The sequence below is a fragment of the Phoenix dactylifera genome, chromosome 16, assembly GCF_009389715.1.
Source record: "Phoenix dactylifera cultivar Barhee BC4 chromosome 16, palm_55x_up_171113_PBpolish2nd_filt_p, whole genome shotgun sequence".
Classification (NCBI taxonomy): Eukaryota; Viridiplantae; Streptophyta; class Magnoliopsida; order Arecales; family Arecaceae; genus Phoenix; species Phoenix dactylifera.
Window position 1 is genome coordinate 7,886,906 of NC_052407.1, and position 22,245 is coordinate 7,909,150.

Consider the following 22,245-nt stretch of genomic DNA (forward strand, 5'->3'; position numbering starts at 1 on the left):
GAAGTGCAAGGTTATCGCTGTCCACCTAGCCCATGTTTGAATTAATCTGCAGCATTCCCCCACTTAATTCAATGAGGGCTTCAATTCCCATCATGGATCAGAACTTGTTGAATTTATTTTCTGCTAACCTGAACATTAGTATTACAATATTGCAGCGCGCTCCCTTGTTCCTTTGGCAACCAACTTTAATAAAATGGTGTCGCATCTCTCTATGTTTGGTCCTACCTAGCTGGACTGGATTCTTGGACAATCCAATTGTAGACTTCTTGTCACAAAAGATCACAGTTGGCTCTTCTTGCTTAAGCTTTAAATCTTCCTAGGATTTTCCTCAACCAAACTGTATGGCATGCTATAGTTGTAGCGGCAATGTACTCAGCTTTCTATAGTTGATTGTCATGTCTCAGATTGGGAACATGATATGGCCGTGCTATTGCGGGATATTACCTACAATAACACGAAGCATGTAATAGAAAATTTTTATAAAATATATAGAATAATAAAATTAGTCTAAATATTTTTTATTTATTAAACCAAGAGATGCGGAAACATAGCATCTAAATCTAATAGTTGAATATTCAAAGCTATATATATTGCCCAAACTTGATAGTTATAAACTAAATTTATTAAAGCTATATATTTTCGTAATTGATAAAATATCACAGTTCGTATTTGTTACCAAGAGGGCCGTTTTTATTAGATACTAGCTCTAGGATGTCAATTGGCTTCCATTTTTAGAGGCGGTCATAACAATCTGAGAGCTCATAAAATATTTTATTTTTTTTTAAAATAATTTTTTTAAATCGTATATGAATAACATACTAAATGACTTTATAGAGTTCGCACACGATTCATTAATAATATTTAATCATAGGACTATCATAAAATCATTTTTATAAATCAACTATTTTTATAAAAGTTCATTATTCATAATTAGATCCTATTCGTGGGGCAAATCAGCTACACCTATTTAAAATCGTTTAAGAAAATATATTAATTGACATTAAACTATTTAACAAAAATATAAATATAAATTTAAAAAACTCTAAGGACACCGAAATTGATTTGAGCAGATTTCAAGTCCAAATTGGATAAATAAGTAGGAAAGATTTCTTTTTTAAAATTTTTTTAAAATTTTCTCTCTCCTCTTTTTTCTTCTCCTCTTTTCATTTTGCCTCTCTCTTTTATTTTTTCCCTCTTCGTCGCCCCTCCCCTCTTTTCTTTGGTGGAACGCCGGCGGGGGGGGGGGGGGGGGGGGGGGGGCGGCGCGCAAGAGCCCGCCCCATCGAGGAACAGAGAAGGGGGAGGAGGCCCTTCGGGCCGATGGCGGTTGTGGCCGAAGGAGCAATCGGAGGTCCGACAGGTATATATATATATAGGGTCTAAATATGGTGAACCTTTGCCGGATTCCGGCCACTGCCAGGTCGATCGGAAAAGGGAAGAAAGAGGGAGGAGACGGGAGATCTTACCTTGGCTCCGACGAGGCGTTGCGACCACAATTCCAGCGGCACGAAGATAGGGCACAGTGAGGCCAAGCAGAGGAAGGAAGAAAGGAAGGGAGGGAGAGGAGAAGGGAGAAAGATGAAGAAGGAAGAAGATCTCGGTGGAGAAGTCGAAAGGGAGGAGGCTGAGTGTGGCCATGGAACAAGGGAAGAAATAGTGGGGAGGAGGCCACCGAATCCGGCTTCCTCATGATCGTCAGCGAGAAATCTCGCCGGAAAAGAAAAGCTTGGCCCCGGAATCATCGATTCCAGCTGGCCCTTCCCACTCTGGCATGAGATTTCCGGCCAGGCTATCGAGCCTCAACAGCCTGAGGCAGCCCTGCTTCTTTTGTCATCCACGCAATTAGCCCAGCCACCGGCTGTAAAAGCAACAAGATTATTAGGCTTGCCTTTCATATACCTAATGCCATAATTTTAAGTGCCTGAAATATATCTGAGAATTCTCTTAGCTACCCCAAAATGGTATTTTCGGTTGGACTGTGCATCAACCTAGAAATGAGACTTACAGCAAACGCAACATTTCATTTATGCCTGTCCTTGACGGCACTATTAATTCTGAGATATAATTTTATACTTGACTTTATTATTATTGGATAATAAAAGCATCTTATGAATTATTAGAGGTTAAAAATTAGCCTATTTTATGATGTCATGGCTTTCTCTCCACAACAAAATCAAAACCTACTTCTCCTCCTCATTCCCATCAAATAAACGAGGGGATCATTTCCGTTCATCAAACACTGTCGCATGTGAAGAACATATAGTTGAAAGGCATGCATTTCTAGCATATCCGTATACATGAGCTATAAGTCTGTCCGACGCAGTGCACATTACTACTATCATTGGATATGGTCATTGCGATATGTATTTCGTGGAATTATTGGACCTGCTCCAACGAAGGATATGGGTGTCACAGTGTGAATCAAGCCTGGATTTAGGCAACCGATCCCCAACTCTTCTCTTATTTAATGCTCAGGGAGGATCTGGAAGGAGAGGGAGAGATGGAGCACCACCTCAGGAAGCTGATGCTGAAGGAGCCAAAGCTTAAAGACGACGATGACGACATCGAGGAGCTCTTAGAGTCTCTGCTGAAGAAGCTGAACCAGCTGGTGCATCTTCTGAAGAAGCTCGTTAAACTGGTCGAAAAGAGCAACCATTTGGTGCAGGTGTTCCTGACTGTGGTTCTTCCCTTGGCCCTGATCCTCCTCTACCTCTACCACCGCAGTTGCTTCAGAAAGGACTCCAATAAGAAGGCCTCTGAAGAGAAGTCATCCTCCTCGCCGGAGCAACACACCTCCAGTGAGAGGAGGACTTTGCTGTCCAAGTTAAAAGTGCATCTGGATTTAGAACCATAGTATTAATCTGAAGACTGCGTGTTTCCTCTTTATAATTTCATGTCATATATAGAATGTCTATTATTTTCTGTGGACTTGCTTCCGGTTCTCTCTTGTTATGTGTATGTCTTCCTTTTGGAACGATATATATGTTGGCTTGGGTTTAGATGTTTACTTCTATAACATTAAGGCTGTTCTCTATGTGAAATCAGAGAGCCTTGTGGTTTCATCTAAGTTCAAGGCCTGACGTTTTCTTCAGGCTAAAATCTAATCACAACTACCACGACCGGCTCGTAGTCAGCCTCTATGAACCCATGCTGCAATATCTCCTAGTTCACATAAGCTATAGGCTGAGTTTGCTCTCATATCATTTCTCACAACCCAGAACCTTATCCAAAATGGCTAGCCGGAATGTATTATTTGAATTGTTTGATCCTGTATAAATATGCAAGATCTACCTAGTGAATAACTGTTGTAGGACTAAACACTCTCGCACGGGTCTTGACATCATCACCTAAATCATAGAAGAAGATTGTGATCAGATGTGAGTGTCTTTTGTGATCATCTTCTACCAGACTTTTCTTCGGTAAAAGTAAAAATCCTATTGAACTTTTATCATTCTCCTCGGATTGCCCTTTTTTTCTTGTTGAAGTAAATTCTCCTTGGATTGTATTCCCTTCACCACTCCCTGATTTGGGGACAGTTATATATGGACAGGAAATGGTTAATGAACCCAACTTTTGATGTATTTACCAAAATTCATTCTCACATGGTGGTTCTCGTTGCACGCTGTCCTCACATTGGCACAAGGTGGGTACAAGGAAAAACAGGTTTTTGGCATTCTTCAGAATTTATCCACCAAATGAAAAGAATGAAAGAAACCAAGAGAAGTAGTGTGCACTTATTTTATCATATTTTAAGTAGGCAGGACCATGATAGTTAGAACGGAAAGAAAAGAAAAACATATGATTAGTCTCAACTGTGAGGATAACCCTCAGGATTCCAAAATTTACAGACTACTGCGTAATTTTATGATATAATGCTGAAGCATCTTCTTGGAACACATCGTTAAATTATTCAGTTGTTTACTTATCAAACCACGGAATTGGCCAATTTACCTCTAAGAAATTCCTAACATTTTTTTAAATTTCTCTTGGACTTGGGTGCCACGGATTCATTGATTTAGGGATTACGACAGTAAAATAGTGCTTAAGCACATCTTTAACATTGAAATGCTGAATGGTGATATATTTTTTGATTATGCCTTTTTTTTGTAGATTATGAACCATGATTTTATTGAATAAACTGTGCCAGTAAGTTATCTGAAACCACGAAAATTTTACCTAAAATTTGCAGGCCTTCTAGGATCATGCTGCAATACAACTAAAGGGCAGTTCTAATAGATTAGTGTCGAGAAGATGCTCTACATTAGGGTCCTAATCTCCACTATTAATGTATAAGGAGAATTTAATTGTATCTAGAAATTTGCTTTCAGGAGTTCCTGAAGTTGCTCCCAAGGAAGTGAAGTTCATACTATTATGGTGCCATTTTCTCTATTAGTTATCCAACAACAAAACAGCCTTCATGATTGCATCTGGCTTCCACAAGACTAATCCATGCCAAACAATCATATCTTATGGAACATGACATGTGCCCCCTGCCCTGGTTTCAAAGTTATATTATAGCACAAACTGTTTCATGCTTGTATCTAGAGGAGATGGCAAGGGTGAGATTCTGTAAGACTTGCAATTTGTTGCATATATAGGTCCTTTCTTTACATCTTGTGTATGCGCGAACACACACTCCCATGAGCGTAATATTTATAACAGAACCAAAAGTGATGTGGATCATCTAGAAAGCAGAATTCATTTATTTTATGAGAATATCCTCTATGAAATGGTTTCACAAGATTCAGCTAATTGTCTTGATATTGATATATAATTAAGAAATAAGAATTGATGTCACCATAGGATCTGTTGCAATTATTTTTAATATGGCTTTGGTCAGTTATCCACCTTGGCATCATTTTGGATAAAAAATGGTAATAGTGTTCCTCCCTTGACCAAGAATTTGTGTCCCTGGGAAGTACCACCATAATCTCATAAAAGATGATTCGATTTTATTCTATTCTAATAACTAATTGCAGAGTTGATTCTTAAGAACTTTCAATTCATAGATGTGGTTCTCACTCCTATGAATGGGGATATTCTCAAAGTATAGGAGAACTGATTTGGATAAAAAAAACGAAGTGAATATATGGACCTTTCTTAAAGTTACAGAATGTTATTTACCTATTTATATATATATATGAGTACTTATAGAATATTATATCATGACTATTTGATATAAAAATGTTATTTATGTAAATTGTATTTTATTATTGTTTATATTAATAAGGATTTTATGAAGTTTCCGGCTTGTCAATTGAAACCTCATAAAAAGACTTGGATTAATAGGTTGGCATTCCTCTTTTTGATGGTGGCGTTCTCATGGCATTTCTCAGGGAAAAAACCATCAAAAATTGATATGGTGTAGCTACTTAAAGAAATTACATAATACTGTCAATGTGATGATAGACATCAAAGTGAAATTTAGAAAAGCAAAACTGGACTAAATATGATCAGATTCAGCTGAAACTACAGAAATCTGGGTACCAATTATGGTTGGGTCTCAGCTGAAACCGATGCTATCAGCTGACTGAAACCTTCTTTTTCCCTCGAGGAAAAATTGGAAGCACTAAATGCGCTTATTCAGCTGAATAAAAGAACTAGGAAAACACAAAGCTAGTTAAAATAGGGGTTGAGAGAGGGACTCAGAGACTAGCATGCCACAACTTTCGTAACTGAGCTAGTAGGAACCCTCTCACATTTTTCAAACTTGAAACCTTTCGCATGTAACATTCACATGTGTGCTCTCACTCGTGTTTTCCAACACGATGAAGCCATGCAAGTTGGCAAGATACAGCATAAATTTATTAGCCAATTGGTGCAGCATGCTTCCCGGTAAGAATGTCGTTCCAGTTGGTCTTAAATAAGCGTCCTCTATTCCCTGAACTCTAGGTAATTCACAATTCCATTAGTTAATATAGTATTCACGAGTCCTAACAAAAACAGGAAACCAGGAGCCTACACAAATTCAATATTAATTTTGCAGACACTCCATGAAGAAGAAGAATGCTTGCCATAAGAAGCAGGACTCCTCAAAGTCCAGCCACTTCATCCAGGTTCATGAGTCCGTTTCACAGACCCAACCACCCGCCACTTGTGTGACTGGCGGTCTCACTAGTGTTACAAATGATTCAGCTGTGGCTGAAAGTCTTAGTTGTAGAGATGATTCACTTGTAGCTGAACGCTTGATGGAACGAGCACAGCTTTGGAAAGGAGGCAAAGATAAATAAATGACGGTCCTCAAAAAGTTTGCCTCATTGGAAAATTAGAAACAGAGTTCAGCCGCAGCAACAGCAGCAACAACTACAATCTGCTTCTCCGGCGAGGGATCATGATGGATTTGCCTCCCTTTGAAGGCCTCCTAGTCTTTGCGTCCCCTCATCAATTCCCAACTCTCCAACAGCTTTCATCTCTTCCCCCACTGCTATCCCTGTTAGATTTGTGACTGCCAAGCCGGCTGAAAGCTGATTAGCCTCCAGATAAGAAAATACACCTGTCTGGCAGAAAAGCAAGATCAGCTCGGCATTCTTCGTTCCACGTTTTGCTGGTTCTATGTTTCATCATCAAACTCACCAAGCCACTTTCCAAACCACCTTCTGCTCAGCCTCCAACATAGCTTTCTACCAACACAACTATTAGCCATTTGCATTTCTTCTTTTGCCTATCGTAATATGCAAAAGAACATTATGCACATTCGCCTCAATAACAATAGATCTTAACAAGATTGGTTCCGAACTGTCACCTTTCAGTAGAACTGGCAATTTCAGACAAATACGAGAAGAATGGGGAATAAACGATGAAGTTTGCCAAGACACATGTTGAACCTACATATGAATTCTGCAGTTGCAAAATTATGCAGGTCGGCTAAAGAACTCATGTATTGCTTGTTGTCTCTTCCTAAAAGGCAACAAAGGTCCCTTCATTAGAATTAAGCCAGGTTTGCAGTATTTACAAGACAAAAAATGACTAATTCATGCTGCCTTTGATCAAGAAACCTCCACGAATGAGAAAACCACAAAAAAGAAAAAAAAAGAACCTTAAATATGTATCAAGATGAAAATTCTAAAAACATCAGGTATTAAAATAACAGATACAAGATTCTTTCATTATAATCTTATATACGAGATTCGATGTGCATGTAGTCATCCGCTAGAGAAGAACCCGAAATAGAAGAGCAGCAGGCCCCCCACCACAACAGTGCTGGCACTTTGTCAGATGGCACCACACCGGTAAAAATGGCATTGTAAGATGTTTACCTATCCAATTATGCTACAGGCAGCAGCTGTTCTTTCAAACGTGAAATCAGTTTAAATGTTTCCTCTGCTTCAACCTGTTGACGAATATCAGTCCTTGACGCTCTGTCTGGATGGAATCTCAACAATGCTTGTTTATAGGCAGCATTAACCTGCCAGAAAACAAAGACTCAGGACTTAAGGGAGCGAAGAAACAACTACCACGACTCAAGAAAGACTCAAGGCGCAGCTGAGATAAGTTTGTCAAGAGATCTCTACTCTTGTCTGTTTCTTTGTTTCTATGGTTTGGTTTTTGCCAGTTCATCAGCAATAGGATTGAGTTGGCCACGACAAGACATGGGACTTTTGACTACAAACACAAGAACTGAAAAACTTTTAAGTGGAACCAAGCAAACCACAATCAGAGCCATGTCATGGTGTCTCGTGCATGCCACGTGCGTCATGTTATATTCGCACAGGACACCCAGAAAAAAAATATAAAAAACCTTTACCTTACCATAAACAAGTAGCACAAAAGCCTATGACAATCATACATTTGTGAATTTTACCAGTACTTCTCAATGTTTTATCTCTTGTTTTCTCTGATGATACTAGGGGTTTCTGTGTTTTTCCATCAGATTAAGCTCTTTTGCTAGAGGAAATGTGATGAAGCCTCATTAGGATTTAAGACTACACAATATAAACATGCTGCAAGTTTTGGGAACTATACAGCAATCTTCAACCTGTTTCACACAACTATACAGCAATCAGCATCTGATTTAAACACTGATCTACTGCTTAAAAGAAAATAATAGACGAAGTTGTTTCAGCTCTAAAAATCAGATGCGAAACAGTGGCAGATCTAATGGTTTTAATCGGATTATCCGATTAATAAAAAACTTGATGTAGGGCCCTTTTCCCCTCTTTCTCATTCTTCTATTGATTCTCTTTCTCTACAACTCCCCTCAACCTAGTTTCCTTGTTTTAAGGAAACTCAACCATGTTTTCTTTCTTTTCTGTGCTAAATACTTCAGTTAAACATCAGATATCCTGCTGATAATCAGATTTCTCCTCTTGTTGTTCCTAGCTACTTACTTTTCAATTTTTTATATTTTACCGTATATTTCTTAAAAGATCTGGAAAATATCTTATGATCCACAATCCAATCTAACCCTCCCTGCAATTTACCATCCGATCACAATCTTTACGACATTGGGCCCCTATCATCAATCATAGAGTTGACAAGAACTACCTTCGGCATAGTTTCCAAGATCTAGCCACAATATAAGACCTAAACCTCTTTAAAATCCAATCAAGATTGTTTCTCATTACATTAATACCATAAGATGCTTGACAAACACTGCCCATAGAATAAACAACAGAGAAAAATATCCTGTTGTGGAAGCAAAACAGCAAGAAAACTTGTGTACATACAAGTGAATGTCTTGATATCATATTCACCATATATGTCTTAACATGGTCAGGCTTTCAAGCTATCAAACTAAATCCATAAGCTTAAAATGAAAAGTTTCCTTAGACTACTAATAAGAGCCTTGCTAAAGTCATTGATCAAAAGAAGACGAAACATGTACACAATTTTAGCCACTTGGTTCTATTTTGTTTGGTTGGCTGGGAGTGGTCTATGTGCCAAAATAGTAGTTCAGTGCATCATACTCTCCAAAATAATTGTCAAAAGCAAGATGTATCCTTAAGGTGACAGTACCCCTATATCGCCTGAGGTGCTACGCACCACAAAGGCGCTCATCTGAAGAAATCAAGGTGCTAATTTGAAAAAGTTCAAATAAATATATTAAAAACATATACTATATGAAGACAATACAAGCATTATATGATTGGTTATTCAAGTTTCAATGTCAAAAATCATAATTGTCTTGTATACTAGATATCACATTTCACATCAGATCAGCATACCACTTTACATAACCATGTTTTTAAATAAAAACAAATAAAAAACAACCGAAACCTTTAGTAGCTTTAAAATTCAAATATAGATAGCAAAATACAACTTCCAAAAACATGTTCAATATTTCTAAACGAAACATAACACGAAAAAGCAATAAATAACATCCTAGAGTAGCCCTTCACTCCAATAAACCAAAATAACCCCACAAAGTAGAGCTAATAAAGCTCTAAAAGAATAGGAAAAAAAGGGAAAGGCAGAATACTACTGGACATTGTATAAGAACCTGTCTAAACAATAATGTGAACAAACAATATTGTGAATCAGTTTTTTCAGACTAAATTCTCTAATACCATAGAATTAGGTCACTATAAAGGGATATGAACATTTTAAGTTTTCATTAGCACTTAAAGTAATTTTAAGGTCGATAATCTAAATTTGAGGTTGATATGTACTTACAAAATAATGATAATAACGAGAATTGACACAGATTTATAAATTATCTACAATTTGGTATGCTAATAAATTTTAAAAAATAAATAAAGAAAGAAAAAACAAGAGTGACTTATAGATACACCAGAATTTCTCAGAATATGAACACATATGGACTCTAAGAAAAGATGATTACTGTCTAAGAAATGATCTCCAAGTGTTCCAATGGATATGCTTTATGTTTCTTAGGCATGACACTATCAATTTGACTGCTGGAGATTATGGTGAACAGTTTGTAAGATTTAAAAAAATTTTCTTACAAATTCAAGATTCTTCATAAACTAAAAACCCTTCTTCAAAAAACCAAATGGATTTTCCTAGGTGTCTGATACCAATACATCAACTAGGTGGAAAAGTGACAACCAGAACCATCACAAGAACCTAATAATCATTGAGTAATGACAAAAAAAATCCATAAATTACATCTCTGCCTTCTACATTTTCAAGACATATTACTAAAAGCATTTATCTAATATGATCGGAAAATCTCTAGTTAAATATTTCAATCATAACAAAATATGTAACACACCTCACATGATAAGGGAAAAAGACCCCCTTCAACATGGATGCCTAATCCACGCAAAAGAGAAGCCATGTCTCTGTATCTCCCTTCCATTTTGTCAAGCTCCTTCCTTACTTCAGCACGAAGCTTTTCTTTCAGATGTATAATTTCCTCATCCTAAAATTAGCATGTACAATATTGAAAACCAGCAAAAGAACATAAAAGGGAAGCAGCGGCAAAAAATGAATTGTTGCATCCTATTTAGCAACTTACCAAGGACAAGATTAACAAATCAAATAAATAGGTTATACATGAAAAGAAATAAGAAACATGAAAGATAGTAGTACTCGTACAAGGTCATGGTAAATAGTATTTCCAAACCTTTTTTTGCGATTCCCGAATTTCTTCTAGACGCTGCTTTTGCCTCTTCTCCATTTCCATTAGACGCGAATTTTCAGCCTTTCTTTTCTTCCGCAACCTTTGTGCTTCTTCTGCCTGCAAAAGGCAACAAGATCAGTTAAAATCAAGCAGAACGGTAAGTACAGACTAATTAAATAATGAAAGAGGTAACAATCTCAAAGTGATAGAAAACACAAGGATAGCACCTCTCCCTTTACAATTTTGATCTTTATGATCATGCTTTGATCACTACTAGGGCATAGCTCTTCCCCTTTTTTGAACTTCTCTCTTTTGGACCCCCTCAACCCTTTTTTCTCTACACATGAACTAGAAAAGGCTCACTCATGGACACAACCATGATCAGCAACTCTTAATTTCAATTATTTCAGTTAAGTTTGACACATCACTATAAACTATTTGCAGCTGTCCGTAATTTATCTCTTCAAAATATATGTCATAGATGAGGTACTAATTGATTGTCTTCTTATTCAGAAAATGGTCTTGAATGAAGTGGCATTTTTCTCTAAAGACCATTAACACAATTTTTGCAGATTTCGGTTTCAAACATCACATGACATCATCCCCTCGCCCTTGATTCCCTTGCAGGGCTGCAAAGAAGCCCAAGATTGAATTGTTCAGGCTTGACTTGCCATATCAAAGGATGGTATCAGATTGAACCCAAGCTTGAGCCAAGCTGAGTTAAAAATTTACAAGCTTGGCTAAGGAACTCATACGAGCTTATAATCAAACTGAAACTAGCTTCCAGCTGCGTGTTAGTCTGGGACTATTCGAGCTTAGACTTTTATGAAGCCTTAATGTGAAGCTTGAGTTTGGGCTGCTCCTGGTCAAACAAGGTTAAACAAGCTCCATGCTCAAGTTGTTTATGAAGAGCTTGCCCTATTTGTTGACACACAGTCAGAGTAGAAATCAAAATATAACTTCATTATTTCAACGCCCATGTTGGTGTACTTAGCGATAGAATGATCTTCTCTAACATATGGAACAAGCTTTCTTCATACACAGAATGAGCTTTCTACAAACACACCTTGTAAAATAAATGGTGATACAAAATGCAATAACACGGCCATATATGTTCATTTCATTAAGGGACACATATTCCAACATGTCCAAAACATTTCTCACGATTTCAATTTGCAAACCTAAGCTTTCTCATCTAACTCTTTGAACATTCAATTTCAAAATGAAACCAGCATCTGCACTGCTTACAAGTGCTTCCACATTATCACACATTCTTATACCATCTTATTTGATTCATATAATATTCCTCAAACATGAAATTTTTCTGTTCCTTTTAATGTACTTCTCTTGTTGTGGCATACTTCTCTTGTTGTACTGCACTACAACTTAAGCACTGCCATAATAGTCACACTCACCATATGTCCATGAGCCCTCTTTAATGCCACAACATTCTAATCCATACAACCTTATTTTTGTCTTAGGAAATTTCTCTTACACCTCAAAGGCTTATACAACAATCTCATAATAGAGAGGAAATATGGTTATATAACTACCTATTTCAAATAAATTTCTGTCATCACCTTATGGATAGATATAGGAAGATTGTGGAAAGACTCTTTCACTAAAGTAGCACAAGCACATTGTTAAAAGCGCACCTAGGGCACGCCTAACGCACACAGCACAACCTAGCACAACCTCAACATCTCACCTATCTCAAAATTTGGTAATTTTATCTAGATAAACAAAAAACACACTATATGTGCACCTTGCTAAGGCGCAAAAAGGGTGTCCATTTGTGATTGTGCATGTTGTGTGGGTCTGCATATGGCTATGGATGGTTATAGCGGTGCTATGTCTGTGGTGTTCTATAATGACTATTGGTGTGGATGTGTTGCATGTTTGTATTTGCATTTTCGTGACTGTTTGCGGATGTGGCTAGAATTAAATTTTGTATTTGCATGTCAACCTTAGGTGCAAGAATTGAGGGCAGATGCAGAGTGGGTACAAGTGCAGGCGCATGAAAGTAGATATCTTAGAATCATTTTAGTAAGAAAAGACTTAAGAACTGGGTGATCGATAAAGATTAAGAGAAAATTCCAAACCCAGTGATTCCAACCACTAAGATTAGGATTTGTGTGGCATTTGTGTTATTTTTATTGTTTGATATGTCTAATACAAAGATAGACATGCGCAAAGGCACGTGCACACACATGTGAGCCTCGCTTTCTTTGGGCCTCATGCTTACGCTGTGCCTAGGTATCCTTGAGCCTTTAATAACTTTGCCATAGATGTCACTGAAGGTAGGTGATGAAGTGGTGATTATGAGCATTTACATCTAACCCACCAAGAAAATGCATCATTTTCTATGTTCACTAAAAGGATCATGAATCAAGCTGATTGAATGCATAATTCTGCATGTTAAGAAGTTGTTAAATGGTAGTAGGCACCTTGTTTGCAATTTAAAAGTAAGCCACAAGTTGAACAAGTTTTACTTCAAACCAAGGTTCACTAGACCGGTACCGAAGGGATACCAGCCGGCGACCAGTTCAACATGGTACAGTCCATATCACGCTGTTCCGAGGTGTACCGACATACGGAGAGTCGGAGAGGGAGGGGGGAGAGGGAGAAGGAAGAGAGCGAGAGAGAGGGAGAGAGAAAAAGAGAGGGAGGAAGGGAGGGAAGGAAAGGGAGAGGAAGGGGGGAGAGAATACCATGGTCCACAACTAGGGAGAAGGACAGCAGCCATCGACAAGGAGACGAAACCCTAAGGGAGTGAATCTAGTGTTTTCTCTTTGTTCTCCATTGAGAGAGAGAGAAAGGAGGGAAGGGAGAGGAAGGAGGATTTACTGGTGAATGAGAGAAGCAGCATCGATGCCATCACACCCTCAAACAGGGGAGTGTGCCATCGCTCTCTCGAAGCATCGCGAGACCAAGAGCCCTCATATACCCCACAAGAAGAAAAAAGAGAACCATTGCTCTCTCAAACCGTCTCTCTCTCGAATCATCACTCCTTAAACATTTCAAATGTAATAGCTGAACCGTGCCAATATCTGACCAATCCAATTCGGTATGCTCCGAACGGCTGGTTTGGCACCAGTTCAACAATCCTTGCTTCAAATTATTGACAATAAAATGTTTCAAAAAAAATATCCATAATTACTTCATCAAAACATGACAAAACTTGTAAAAGAATCTACATGTTTGATTTTCACAATCATAATATAGTTCTTTTTAGATAAGATCCCGTAGTCCAGACTTAGATTGTCAATTCTTTATATGTTACAACATCTAAAGGCGAGGAGGACCCAACCAGACAAAACATCACACCTAGACTGCAAATATTAGGATCAACTTGACCATTCCAGAGGGTAGAGTTTCTAAAGTAGATATGAACATTAAACATCACACACACACACACAGGTTTAGGGTCCTAAACAAGAAAAATACCAAGGTAGAGAGGAAGGGAAACTACAACATAGAAGCAAAAGGACATGGTTTATGCAATATGCTGAACAAGTATCTTTTAATAAGATGGGTGCTAATGTAAAGTTAATTTTTCAACGGCAGGTGCATTACCATGCATAGTTATGCTAACTTGCATTAAAAAGAGGAATATAAAGAATAATAATGACATGGACAAATTAAGATCAGAAAAGACATATTTGAGGATAAGTTAGATGCAACAGAAAATTATGTAGATGATAAAGGAAACCCAATTATAAAAGAATTTAAAGATGACACAGGTTTCTTCTATATATCATTTTTAAGGGCAATTATAATCTTTCAAGAGCTTAACACTCATGTTAATTAAAAGGGGGAAAAACAGAGAGAAAATACTACACCACCAGATGAAAAGGGAACAAGAAAGGAGGGGAGAAAGATATAGAGAAATTCAGCAGAAGCTCAAGTGACAGCACTTGTAAAGTATATTTTTCAGAAGAAAATGTGGTGTGCATCATGAATGTACACGAGAACAATGCCCCATTTTCCTATTCAGTTGGCAGAAAACACAACTCTAGATAGTAGAAAATGTACTAATAAAAAAATCAGAAAAAAAGACTACGCCAAGAAAATTTTATGACCCAAGACATAGGTGATGATCCAGTAGTTGATAGTCAACATTCAATACTGATCACATAAAGAAATACATGCCACTTTTGTACCCTGCAAACCATTGTGCAAGTTAACATGAGCCAGAATATGGATCAAACATATGAACTCCAATTACATTGTGCTTGTAGTGCCACTAGGTTATACCAGTAGGTGCTGTTTTGCAACATGCAACATTAATAAATGACATTTAATTCCATACCCTTCAATTTTACCCATGCCAGTAGGTTCCTTAGAAATTTTACCTATACTCCTCAATTTTGATCACCCTTTTACGTTTAGTCTCAGGCCTTCTACACACTTGAGCACAATTATGTACAAAACAGTCAACTATATTCAGAAACAGGCATAACTATATGCAAGACATTAAACGGATCCAACATAAAATAGTAAAGTGAAAGGATTAAACATAAAATGCTAGTTAACCAAAGAACTGGGTACTATGTTCCCCTAATTAATAATAAAACCAATTAAATCTAAACACTATATTAAAGCACCAACATTTCCCTATTTTTTCATTCCAAAAATGCCCTTATTTGTTTTTACTGTTTATTTTCATGACTTTTTTTAATAGAAATTACAAGGTTACTTGAATAAAAGTATATAAGATTTTCCTGTTTGGATGTGGTTTCATCTTCAATTGTGATCTTGCCCTTGATCTATAGTCATATACAAGGTTCTATAATCTAATTTTACTTACTATAGAAATACTATTTTTTCTTTTTTCTTACAAAAAAGAGAGAGTTCTAAAGCCTATCCTAGAAGGGTTGAGTCTCAAACTAGATTTGAGTCTCTCAGTGCAGTAACTTAGACTGAGCAAAGTCTATGCAACCAGCACAATAATATATCACGAGTTCTAGATTTTTCATCACAACCCATCATCTCTCTCAAATTCTATTTTCCCACCTGTCTTTTCTCAGTTCTCATACTTTGCATGGAACCCATGCTTTTAATCTAGCCAGTCATGCAAGCTCAGGATTTCACACCTTTCACAAGAGATTACATTACTTAAAAATCATTGCCCCAGAGCTTTTTCATAAAAAGGCAATCTTTGTCATTCCTCTAACGCATGAAACTAATCAACTTCAGCTTTTTTATCATTATAGGAGTATTGGTTACAGGCAAGAAAATATCCCCACCAAACCATTGATAACTATTGTCAATGATGCGAGAGGATTGAGAGGTCTTCATAAATTGCTTTAGACTTATAGATACTCTTAACTAATTCTGTGATTTAATTATTGATATTTTAAAATAAATATTTTAAATCATTTCAATTGGTATGTTTTCAACATACTTATGTTTCTAAGTCATAAATCATTACCTTTCTTTGGATGTGCATTAGCATGTGCAATATACCAAGTCATAAAAAAGACAGCAATAGTTTCTACTTTTGATCATGCAGATCTGCTCTTGCTTCAATTATCACATAAATAGGAAAGTCTGACAAAAACAAGGAACAGAACAAATGGTCCAACATCAATAATACTTTGAAGTTACGTTGTGAACAGATATAAACATGCATTCTCAATATTTTCACTTTCCTATAAAGGTTTTGGCACTCTCATGGAGCACTTCAGGACGAAATATTTGCCATTAATTACCCAAAAGAGCTCAGGATAGATGAACACATGACAACATTTGCATTTGGCTTGGAGGTAACACTAAAAACCTGGTTGTTCTAACAAATTGATGCAGACAAAAATTAACCATATCCAGAAATATAAGACATAAAACCAAGTTAACATGAAACTGATGTTTTTTTTATAAGTACATGTTAAACCTGAATCTGTAGCACCCGCTGCCTGGATGCCCATTCTTCTTCATCAGCATGTCTATACTCATCAGATTCCTTGTGCTTTTCGCGTTCCCAAATTAGACCATTCTGAATATGAGATAAGTCAGGTCTCCTATATAAGGGGCATATCCCAGTTGCTCCACTTTCTGCATGAGGATTGCAAATTGGTTCTTCAAGAGTGCCTTCCTTGCTATGACAGAAGCTCTGATTTCCAAAATCATTTTGTGGTTTATCTGTTGATTGGTCATTGAACAGAACAGTTCGTTCAGGATATAACTTCTCTTTCACTTGAGCAGCGAGTTCATGATTGACAACAAAATCATGCGACGATTGGGTCTGACATGAAGGTTGTTCTCCAGGGCTATGTTCCTTCTTGTCCTCTTTCTCCTGAGCAGCAATTTCATGACTAATAACAGGGTCAACTGGTGATTGGGTGTGACGTGAAGGTTGTTCTTCAGAGGCATGCTCCTTCCTGTCCTGTAAACCAACACTATCAGAAAATAGAGCATTACCATCGCTAGCTTTGTGTGGAATTACAGAATAAGGACTCACTGCATCCTGGAACATGGTTCCACCCCTAAGTTCAGCTGTACCATAACAAGTTTCTACAGGAATTTGTTTGTCTTTATCCAGAAAATCAAAATCCTCATCCCTAACATGTATGGAATCTTCCATTTTGAAGTCCCGAAAACGGTTACTTTTACGATTAAAGTAGGTTTCATCAGAGGACTGTGCTCTGTGTGAACATTCCTCTGAAATCAGTTCTTCCTTCTGAAAACCAGGCCCATCATGACTTATGCCAGAAGGAACTGTATTTGCAGCAGAGTTGTTCTCCTTAATACCCTGAAGAGAATCTTCAGTCAGTTCGTCAGCATTAGCCATCCTAGAAGAAGAGTTCTTTCCATTACTTGAACTGCTTGGACCACATTCGCCAGGTACTTCTCCAAAATGCTTTGAGTATTCCTTGTCAGACTCATTTATACTTTCTACATTAACCATATTTTGAGTGGCTTGATCTGACTGAAATCCAGGATCAGCACTAGATCCTGAAGCACTAGCCTGATCCTCTGAACCAAATTGGCTCCTCTGTGACATTTTTCGCCTCAAAGCAGCTCTTTCCCACTGTTCACGGATCTCACCAGAGATATCTTCCATAATCTCACAATCAGAGCTGTCACTTTCCAAACTGTTTCCTTCAGAAGTGCAAAATCCAGAACTACCACTATCAGATGCACCACTGTCTGAGGCAGGATCTAGACCATAACGATTTCTAGAAGAACCACATTTAGGGTGCATTTTCACTTTTCCAGTAAATTTAGATGGGAAAGTTCTCTCTCCAACAAAAATTAGGCATTCATCACAATCTGATTCTTCAGACAATGGAGAATTGCTGGAGAAGGGGCGAAAAGTGCTGCTTGTGGCAGCATAATGTGCATTACTAATATTTTTATCAATACCTTCCTCTTCATCATCAATACTAATCACACTAGCACAACTATCTCTTTTTTTTGCCCTAAAACATCTAGACTTCTGATGGGAACTCTCTGGAACTTCAATGATGACCACATCACTTTTACCTTTGTCAACATCAATGATCTCCACATTCTCAACAGTGCCTTTGCTTTTGCACCTTTCAAGAGTTCTCTTTCCAGGCAGAGTTCTTGGTTGGGAATCACCCCTTGACATTCTATATGATCGCATGCTATAGTGCACAGAGAATATATAGGAATGTCATGAACCAATTATCTAAGAAAATTTTGATCACTGAAAGTTTCTGCATCACAGTTAAAATATTATCAGGAAACCAAATTTAAATCATTTGAAATTAAATTTTGCAAAAATTTAATCATCTGATTGTATCCACTTTCTACTTTTTTCATCTGCCAAAATTCAATCATCAAAAACTATATGTATCAACAACAGAGACAAACCAATAATCCATCCTGTCAATAGTCAAACAAAGAATATGCATCTAGCATTATTTAGAAACATAAGAGCTGATGTAGAATTGATACTGCCATCTGAGGAAACTACAACGACATGATTGCCAAAAGACATGGGAATCATGCATGCAAACTCCCAGAAGAAAACCAGTTCCAATCAACACATATGCATACCAACCCTCATGAACATCAGGGATAGTGTATATAAACTAGTTGAGTTGATAGGAAATGAGCTACTTCAGCAAAGAGTTTCAAAATAAAAGACAAATTTAAAAGGTTTTGCCTTCATCTAAAAGAAAAGGCTTTTCTACCACATTTTCTTCAACCAAACCTATCCAACATAGGAAGCAAAAAACTGGTGGACTAAACTGGAGATGACAGCTAGTGATTGGAAGAACTTGTTTTCACCATACTGCAACAAAAAAGGAGAGGGAAGTAGATAGAGGGCATGAACCTTCAATTCAAAAGGGGGGAATGGGGGAAACCATAAAGTGGAATCCAACAAAGATAATGGTGGAAACTAATAAAATCAATATTCACAATTGTTTGTCAAAATATATTCCAAAAATTAACATGCTCAAAAAGAGAAAACAAACATTTTTTCTTTTAAGAAACAACGAACTTTACATTTGATATCAGACATGTAATTTCAGGTGTAAAGGAAAGGCAAATGCAGTCAACTACCAAACTATACCGGCCCATTGTTTCCAAAACGAATATCATACTACAATAATAAATTTACTTATAAAGGGAAACCACAGCAAACTAGATACAAGAAAGAAAATATTACATTAATAAAATAAAAAAGGGGAAAGAGATTTGCTTTTCCCTTTTCATTTACCAAGTTTTTTTTACTTTTAATCTCCAGCTGATAAAGAAGAAAACATTTTGGACCCCTGGACCAGGTAAACCAAAACAAGGGTTGTGTCAATCAAGAATTAATGTGTTAGAGACCAGCGATTCATTTACGGATATATATAAATGTCATCATGACAACAAAATGATATCTTGATAAAGATTTATAAAATTTTAAAGCTTTCAGAATGTTTTCCCTTCCAATTTTCACCTTTACCATTAGTCAAAAAATAGTGCATAATATAAATAGCGGATTCTTGTAAGTGCGGGAGATAAAGTGGGTCTCTCAAAATTTAAACAATCTGAACATGGAAACATCCAGGAAGTGGGTGTGGAATTATGAATTAAAGAATACTATATAACTGAAGTTTTAAAGTATCTGGCATAACAGCATCACATCAACTGCTACATGTTATTTGAAGTCCCAATCAGTCAGGAGTCAGTACAATACAGACACTGTGTATCTTTGCATGAGGGTGGTTTTTTTATACTGTGTCAGTGGAGTCCTTGTCAAATAGCCCAGGGGACCCTGGTGATAAACTTTAGTATAGCCTAAGTGATAGCCCAGGTGATCAGGTAAGAAACAAATTAATTCATACATTCAAATATCTCAATTTTTTATTAGAATTTGCAATGTTCTCAACAAACTATCAATAGTGTTTGATCCAAAGACATGTTAGCAATGGTAAAATAGAAACTAACGGTAAAAGAAATAATAGCAAGCTATAGAAATCATATCAATATTGCTAGTATAACAACAGTAGTCTTGCTAGTATGTTACTACATACTACCATGATCATAGAAGCAATACTAGTATGTTAAAAATTACTAGCATGATAATAATAATAAGACTAGTATGTTATTACAATATAAAAAAGAGATTGACTACGCTACACTCGAGTGTAGCAAGCCCCAAATCCAGTTGGCCTATCTGCCATCCGTTCGGCGCAGATCATGAGGAATCCAAAGCTCTCCCATTAGCCGTTAACTGCTGTCACCCCAAAAAATGAATAATTAATACAGGACAGGACATGCCTCCCAAACCTCGCCCACACACTCTTCTGGTCCTCTCGCTCTCTCTCACTCTCTTTCCATTACAACAACTGCATCATCATTCAAGAAAAAAAGGGAGGAGTCATTGATTACGGGGACCCATGCCCATCTAGGCTCTCTCCTCCTTTATTGGACATCCACTCCAAAATAAATACAAATATCCAAGGATAAGCACCTAATCTGCAGCAATGAGCACAAATACCAAAGAAATAAACAAAAACTTGAGTACCCACCCTCGGTCAAGTTAGGGCTCACTCATAGTAAACAACAACATTGGAGGATAAACACAAAGTTTAGAGGGAATAAATGCTAATTAGTCAAAATAAATACAAACCTGCTCAGAGTAAACAAAAACAGGCAAGCAATAAACAGAAAACTGCATAGATGCTCCGACTTACTTGCATTCCTCTCTAGAAATAAACAGAAACTCCTAAGAAATAAGCACTAACTACTCCAAAAGAAGTAAAAACCTCTCAGGATAAACACCTAGTCTGCAGCAATAAACATAAACCTAGTCTCTAAGGATCGTCCAATGGATCAAAAATGGAGTGGACATCCCAGATGGATGTGGGTCCCGGTAATTAATGACTCCTCTATTTTTTGAATGCCATGGCAGCTGCTGTGATAGAGAAACAGTGTGTGAGAGAGAGGGAGAGGGTCGGCAGAGCACGCCGGTGACTATACCGAGGGACGAGCACAAGCATGGGTGGCGTGTTCCATCTCGTCTCATTAATTATTCTTTTTTTTTTTGTTTTTTTTTTTTTTGAACGGCAGCAGATAACGGCTCATAAGAGAGCTTTGGATTCCTCACAACTCATGTTGAACAGATGGCAGACACACCGACCAGAATTGGGGCTTGCTACGCTCGAGCATAGCTTAGCCGATCTCATAAAAAGAATATGAAACAATATACAATACAAGATAAAAAACATAAGGAGAAATTAAACAATTAAGTTGTCATTTTCCTAAAACAGATTACAATGAGACACGACAAAAAGAATAGAAAGCCACCGTAAAACTGAAAATTCCAGATCCATTTACCTGATTCAAACACATATCTTTAAATTCCCAATCGAAATCAACCTAAAATATCGAAAAGAAGCCATGATAAAAATAACCCATCACCAATCAGTAGACCAGATATGAAGACCTATACCTAGCAGTGAGAAAACATATCAAGATATATCCTCTCCATGATATCAATTAAAACTCCAAAATAGAAACTGAAACGCAAAAAAAATCAAAAAAAAAAAAAAGCGCAGGAACAGAGAAAGGGAGGAACAATATCACTGATTATTAATTTTCATTTCTTTGGGGTGGGAAACAAGGGGCGAGCCCCTGGAATTACTCTGTTTTCGCTTTTCCTTTTTGATTGGAAACAGGGGGGCAGCCCCGACGATTTGAAGCCTCTAACCCCACAGGCATCTGGCCGAACACCATATACATGACCAACAAAAAATTCCCAAAATTTCTCTCAGCGGAAAACAGGACAAAAATTAAAAAAAAAAAAAACAACGACCAAGAGAGGGGGAGGCAGAGGGAGAAAGACACGGAGGAGTTACCTTGCGGCATCTGGGATCCTCGCCGATCTCCGCTGGCCTTTGTTGGACTCGAGACGCGGCCGAGAAACGAAGCCCTTTTCTTGCCCTAGGAGCGGAGAGGCGAGAGGGGTAAAAAAAAACTGCGAGGCGCGGGAGGACGGGATCCCGTCGTTGATAGCCTTCAACTTAAAGCCCTCCTCTATTTTCCGTTCTCTTTTTGACCTTTCCATTATTTAGTCGCCGGTAAACGGCGGTTGAGCCAAGCCCGTTAGGCACGGATGATCGGGTTCTTCAACGGACCGGGCTGGGAGAGCGGCAAACGAAATGTAACCGGGCGGCAATTTTTACATATCGGTGTCGGTGGTTGGGGATGCCCGATACCGCTACAAACCTACCTATATTTTCTTGCCAAAGATTAGT

The 22,245-nt window shown here is 37.5% G+C and overlaps 1 protein-coding gene across 10 annotated transcripts; it reads right to left on the reverse strand.

Moving 5' to 3' along the window:
- Window positions 1-5,994: 5,994 nt before the first annotated feature.
- LOC103717926 lies at window positions 5,995-22,000 on the reverse strand. Of its 10 annotated transcripts, none has more exons than XR_005506483.1 (7): window positions 21,847-21,999; window positions 16,419-18,207; window positions 10,529-10,642; window positions 10,175-10,324; window positions 6,743-7,405; window positions 6,574-6,661; window positions 5,995-6,493 (listed from the first exon to the last, which is right to left on the reverse strand). XR_005506483.1 is itself a non-coding variant. In XM_039114402.1 (6 exons), exons 2-6 carry the CDS (start codon window positions 18,132-18,134, stop codon window positions 7,265-7,267), a joined length of 2,046 nt encoding a protein of 681 aa, XP_038970330.1. In that variant the 5' UTR covers window positions 18,135-18,207; window positions 21,847-21,999; the 3' UTR covers window positions 5,995-7,264. The 10 variants fall into 10 exon arrangements, 5 of the variants coding, with proteins under 5 accessions (XP_038970330.1, XP_038970329.1, XP_008804731.2 ...); XR_005506481.1 differs by having other exon boundaries at window positions 5,995-6,497; XR_005506479.1 differs by having other exon boundaries at window positions 5,995-6,661.
- Window positions 22,001-22,245: the final 245 nt, after the last annotated feature.

What these genes read in the sequence shown, in the direction of transcription:
- LOC103717926 (XM_008806510.4), bottom strand. Translation starts at nt 18,134, where the DNA reads ATGCGATCATATAGAATGTCAAGGGGTGATTCCCAACCAAGAACTCTG. An exon ending in TTCGGGAATCGCAAAAAAAG is followed by an intron (nt 10,325 to 10,528) that starts GTTTGGAAATAC and finishes TGCTAATTTTAG; the next exon opens with GATGAGGAAATTATACATCT. An exon ending in TTTTTCCCTTATCATGTGAG is followed by an intron (nt 7,406 to 10,174) that starts GTGTGTTACATA and finishes GTTTTCTGGCAG; the next exon opens with GTTAATGCTGCCTATAAACA.